Genomic DNA, 6,380 nt, shown 5'->3' with positions numbered 1-6,380 from the left:
TATTTGTGGGATATAAATGAATTAATGTTATTTCTGCAAGTATAAATTCTGATACAGAATAGGAATGAGAAAATACATATTCAGCAAAAAGAAAGGATATGTGAGCATGAGACATGAATACAGAACAATGGTGGATATATGGGCAAACAGGAAAACATCTGTTCTCCTCGCTTGTACAGAGACACAGGAACAAACCCTAATTAGAGAGGTCAAAGTGGCCTCTGGATGGAAATAGATGCTGATAGAAGAAAAGATATGCCTAATCAATAATCTATAATAGACTGACGTCAAACACCCTTATGGGAGTCAGAGATAAGAGTTTGTCATGGACAAGACAGGATAAACAGAAGTTGTGGGATAAGTCTTAAGGAAATGAGTGAAGTAAGCGAAGCAGGGAACAGACAATGGAATAAGGAAAACATATGGTATAAATTGCGAGGGTTTTTTGGATATACTGTGCATTCTGTAATTACCTTACCTGGTAATTAGACAAAGCACCCACCTATAGGTGTATAAATAAAAAAGCTGTTATTCAGATATTCGTCTCGGACTGAAATTATTAAAGTGAGTGAGCTTTTGTTTCTCACAGTTGGCCTCTGCCTTATAGGCACTGGCCATCACACCCACTTGCAAGTGTAAAAATAAAGGACACTACTGATTCAGATTTTGGTCTCAGAATGGAATTATTGAAGGGTGTGTGAGCTTTGTTCTCGCACTAGTTTTGGGGACGGGCAGGGTCAGATGGAGAATTGGGTAAGGTAAGGTAACTTAACTGGAGGGGGTATGGAGCTTGATAGTTGTGGTGAAGTCAAGGTTCAGGTGGTCAGAGGGGTTCAAGAGTTAGGTGGCCAGAGGTAGTAGGTGACGAGAAGGGTCAAGTGGCCAGATTGAGAAAGGTCTAGCTTTAAAAAAACAGTGAAGAGGATTGAAGGGTTAGGTGGCCAGAGTGGGGAGGGTCAGGGACTGTTTAGGGCCCGTGTCCGGGGACACTCACTCCCCTCTCGGTCTTTCACCTCCATCCTCGCTTGGCCCGGGAGTCCGCTCCGTCACCGAGGGGGAACCGATCCCCGCCCGGGATTTCTGCCGCTAACCGACAGCAGCCGGTAAGGTCCTGTCGCAAAGTGAGAGCGCGAAGGACACTGCCGCCGAGAGATCACCAACCGTCACTCCTGGGCTAGAGGCCTCTACACAAACAGCTACAGGTTCCTCTTCCTCCGCCTCCGGTGGGCGTTTAAAGGTAATTATTAATTTCTAAAGAAACTTAGAGACGGGAAAAACAAAGGGCTGGTTTTATAATTAAAGACCAAAAGATCATGTGATTAACAAGTCTCCAGGAATAGGTCCAACCAAATTTGATAATCTTGCTGAGGTAACTTTTAATGTAATTTTGTAATTAATAACACCCTTAACATTCACATATTTTGACTATAACATATTAAAATGTAAACCCAAAGGATTACTGACCATTTAATATAAGAACAGGAGTAGGAGTACACCATTCGGCCTGTGAGAAACAAAGCTCACTCACTTCAATAATTTCAGTCTGAGACAAGATCTGAATCAGTAGTGTCATTTATTTCACACTTGCAAGTGGGTGTGATGTCCAGTGCCTATAAGGCAGAGGACATATACACACCAAATTCAATTCATACACAATATTTATATAATTTGGTTTCTTTTGTTTTACATTGCTCCTCCCCTGTTTACATCCTCCACTTCCCTAAGACTGGCCCCATTACTCTGTCCATCTCTTGCCTTATTCGGCCTTGTCTGTGACAAAATGCTTATGTCTGACCTCACAAGGCCATTTGACCTCATCCCATCCTTTGCTTACCATTATCTACTCCCTCCATCTGTGCTGCCCCTCACAGCATCTTATCACTAAGCGACTCAGCTCTTGGCTAAAACAGTTACACACTGGTGTGAGTTCATTTACTTTGTAAAATGGAATTGCAGAAGTAACATTATTTTACCTATATCCCACAGGCCCATCAGCGCTCTGTGCTGTTTGATTGTTGTCGATCTCGGGATTCAATTCCACTTTCCTTCCTTTTCCCCAAACCTCCCGATTCCCAATTATCTGCATATCTCCGCCATGGTTGCTCAACAATGGAGCAACTATCCACAACCTTCTGGCCAAAAGATTCTAATGATTCACAGTCCTTTTGAATGAAGAAAATTGTCCTTACATCAGCCCTAAATGGCTGGACCCTGATCCTGAGACTGTGCCCCGTGTTTTAGACTTCTTTTGTTAATATCCTCTCTTACTGCTGACCGTGCGTAAAATTATATCCAACTACTGGGATTTAGATTCCAGGTTCCCAGGGGTCCTGCAAGATATTGCAAAATGATTGCCCCACTACGAGTTAAGAGAAAGAACATCTTGGTATTATGGTTTCAGCCAGTAGGGCATCACAAATCCCTCTTTAAGTAATGAAGTACCTATACTTTTGAAAGCTGGTTATTGTGTACAAAACACAATTTGTGCACAGCAAGCATCCATAGCACTCTGATAATGACTTCCATTGCACATAACAAAAGGGCAACAAAGTGTTGTGATAGCTAGAAGGAATAAATTATCTTGAAAACTTCAGTTCACCCAAAAGAAGCAACAATTGTTTTTCTTTTTATGACTTAGTGCCTTGTGCATGAAACTTGATGAACTCCAAATTAACGTTAGGAATCCACGAGCATGATCAATCGCCATGTTCATCCAGTTGGATCAAAATTTGGGTTCTTCCAGCAATTTCTTATAGATTTAATTTCCTGATTCGGAGTGCAAATTTCTAACATTACTCTCATCACATCGTAACTGCAGTAGAAAAGGCATTTTGTTCAAGAGGTGGGTGATATTTAGTCATGAATGAGTGCTGAATGTAAAAATGTCCCTTCATGGTAAAGAAAAGGAGGGGCCATTCAGTCTGTTGAACCTGTTCCACCATTCAGTTAAATAATTGCAAGTTTGTATTCTGAAGCCATTTAGACTTAGGGTCAGAGAGATGTACAGCTTGGAAACAGACCCTTCAGTTGAACCTGTCCATTCCGACCAGGTATCTTAAATAAATCTAGTTCCATTTGCCAGTGCTTGGCCTGTATCCCTCTGAACCTTTTGTATTTATTTACCCATCCAGATGCCTTTTAAATGCTGTAATTGTACCAGCGTCCACTACTTCTTCTGGCAGCTCTTTCCATACATGCACCACCATTTGTGTGAAAAAGTTGTCCATTAGGTCGCTTTTAAATCTTTTCCCCCTCACCCTAAACCTATGCCCTCTTGTTCTGGACTCCTTCACCCCAGGGAAAAGAACTTGTCTATTTATCCTATCCATGCCCGCATGATTTTATAAACCTCCAAAACGTCATCCCTCAGCCTCCGACACTCTAGAGAAACCAGCCCCAACCTGTTCCACCTCTCCCTATAGCTCAAACCCTCCAACCCTGGCACATCCTTGTAAATCTTTTCTGAATCCTTTCAAGTTTCACAACACCTTACTATAGCAGGGAGACCAATACTGCACACAATATTCCAAAAATGGCCTAATCAGCAGCAACATGACCTCCCAACTCCTATACTCAATGCTCTGACCAATAAAGGAAGCATACCAAACTCCTCCTTCACTACCTGCAACTCCAGCTTCAAGGAACTATGAGCCTGCACTCCAAGATCTCTTTGTTCAGTGACACTCCCTGGGACCTTACCATTAAGTGTATAAGTCATGGTCTGATTTGCCTTTCCAAAATGCAGCACCTCACATATCTAAATTAAACTTCATCTGCCACATCTTGGCTCACTTGCCCATCTGATCAAGATCCTGTTGTATTCTGAGGTAACCTTTTTTTGGATCTGCTTTTTTAGCTAACAAAAGTATCATTCAGTTTTGAAATGTTCATTTGATTGTTGTCCTACAATCTCTAGAGCTTTTATTCATGGGAAAGTTCCAGGTTTCCACAGCACTTTATGTCAAGAAGTGCCTCCTGACTTAACTCTGACTGGCCTAGCTCCAATGTTAATGTTTAGTTTCTTCTCAATTTCTTTAATCATATGTACACAGACCTCAGTGCTTTGTGTTAGAAATTGGGAATCCCTTAAAAACTGAAATTTCCTAGTATTTACTGTGTATCAGGAGATTTCATTTATAGAGTCATAGAGTTGTACAGCACGGAAACTGACCCTTCAGTCCTTGCCAACCAGATATCCTAAATAAATTTAGTTCCATTTGCCCAGCACTTGGCCCAAATTCCTCTAAACCCTTCCTGTTCGTATACCCATCCAGATGCTTTTAAGTGTTGTAATTGTATCAACCTCCACCATTTCCTCTGGCAGGTTGTTCCATGCACGCACCACTCTGTGTGAACAAGTTGCCCCTTAGGTCTCTTTTAAATCTTTCCAATCTCAGCTTAAATCTATGCCCTCTAGTTTTAGACTCCCCCACTCCAGGAAAAAGACCTTGTCTGTTCATCCTATCCATGCCTGTTGTGATTTTATAAACCTCTATAAGGTCACCTGTCAGCCTCTTGACGCATCAGGGAAAACAGTCCCAGCCTATTCAGACTCTCCCCTCCAACCCTGGCAACATCTTTGTAAATCTTTTCTGAACCCTTTCAAGTTTGACAACATCCTTTCTATAGCAGGGAGACCAGAACTGAATGCAATATTCCAAAACTGGTATAACCAATATCCTGTACAGCTGCAACCTGAGCTCCAAACCCTATATTCAATGCATTGACCAATAAAGGCAAGCATACCAAATGCTGCCTTTACTATCCTGTCTACCTGTGACTCCACTTTCAAGGAACTATGAACCTGCACTCCAAGGTCTCGTTGTTCAGTAACACTCGCTAGAACCATACCATTAAGTGTATAAGTCCTGCCCTGATATGCCTTCTCAAGATGCAGCACCTCATATTTATCTGGATTAAACTCCATCTGCTACTCTTCGGCGCATCTGATCAAGGTCCTTTGTACTCTGAGGTAACCTTCTTCGCTGTTCACTACACCGCCAATGATGTCATCTGCAAGCTTAGTAACCTTACCTCTTATTTTCACGTCCAAATCATTTAACAGGTATTACAGTAGCAATTAACATCTTCCAAAATTCTAGCATGGGTAAATGAAAGAGAAGAATTGCAAGAAACGTGGAGGTCACAATGCACATTGAACTAGCAGTGAAAACTAAGGTGAGCAAGGGCCCAATGATCATCCAACTTCATGAGCAACTGTCCCATGGCCATTGACCAGAAGTGTTCAGACAATTGATTGACACAGAGAAAATAATCTAGCCTTAAGAATATGATTTACAAATAAGTGCCCAGGGCAGAGAAAAGTTCTCATTGGACTGTCCTTCCACATAAAAAATGGACCAGAGAAAGACAAAGAAGATCCAGGAAAGAGTTTCCTTACAGATCAGTGAGAAAACAGGAAGCTAACCTCACAACTTTAACAAGACCAACACATTATGCACCAACATCCTGTTAGTCCTCTGGTATCAGTGAATCATCCCCAGTTGTTAGGATTGTACACCTTCTTTATCCAATTAATGAAAGTATCAGATCTAAACTACCGCTTCTTAACAAAGTTAAACTATCAGAACTTTGCCACAAATCATTAACTATCTATATTAGGTAACTGTGATCTGACCCCCCCCTCCCCCTCCCCCTCCCCTCCAAATCAGTACCTGTGGCTGCTCCCAGGCTCACATACCAAGGCAACAGCTGCTACTGGAGGGGCAGCAACTCAGTGAAAGATGCTTTGTTGTCTGCCCAAAGTCTGTTGGTCTTCTAGCGCAAAGAGCTGTTGGAGACCATGTAGATTGGCGCTATCAGAATGTGCACAATGTGGGATATGCTAAGTCTCAGGGCAGACAGTGCAGAATTTCAGTGGCATGAGGACACGAATATCTTCTCATCATAATACACTGAAAACTGTGAAACTAAGAAGAACTAGAGAATGTTTGACCTGAAATATTAATGTATATTGTAAATATGATTGGTAATGGCAAGTACAGTGAAACACCTCACATACTCTTTTGCAGGAATTGCACTTTAAATAATGTCAAATTTGAACTATTTGTACTTTTACAAATTTTAAGAGTGAAGTGAATTTTTAGAAAAAATAAACATTTGAATTTGATCACATGATGAAAGTAGTGTGATTTGTTATTTATCATTTTTTAGTTTGAAATTAAAACTATAATGCCATATGAGTGATGGTTACTTTTGCAAAGGAGTTCTTTTTAAAAAAAGAAAATGTCAGGGATGCCTTTTTGGAACCATGACCTAATCCCATATGTGTCAGAGAGTAAGGTGACTGCAAACCAGCAAAGCACTGAGGGTGGCAAGGGTGCAAAATGTACCCTGGGTGTGGGGGGGATTTCAATGTC

The 6,380-nt window shown here is 41.4% G+C and overlaps 1 protein-coding gene across 5 annotated transcripts in view; it reads right to left on the bottom strand.

Annotated features, from left to right (window-relative positions):
- Window positions 1–1,280, bottom strand: part of lrrc61 (leucine rich repeat containing 61) — a 32,894-nt gene extending 31,614 nt beyond the window's left edge. The window contains exon 1 of one of the 5 annotated variants that reach the window (XM_043680148.1): window positions 995–1,280. In XM_043680148.1, the coding sequence (XP_043536083.1) occupies window positions 995–1,019 (25 nt within the window). In that variant the 5' untranslated portion in view covers window positions 1,020–1,280. The remainder of the gene's footprint in view (window positions 1–994) is intronic. The other 4 variants (XM_043680149.1, XM_043680145.1, XM_043680150.1 and 1 more) reach the window with 4 other exon arrangements.
- Window positions 1,281–6,380: the final 5,100 nt, after the last annotated feature.

The sequence above is a fragment of the Chiloscyllium plagiosum genome, chromosome 40 (genome assembly GCF_004010195.1).
Source record: "Chiloscyllium plagiosum isolate BGI_BamShark_2017 chromosome 40, ASM401019v2, whole genome shotgun sequence".
NCBI lineage: Eukaryota > Metazoa > Chordata > Chondrichthyes > Orectolobiformes > Hemiscylliidae > Chiloscyllium > Chiloscyllium plagiosum.
This window is presented reverse-complemented; position numbering and strand designations above follow the sequence as displayed.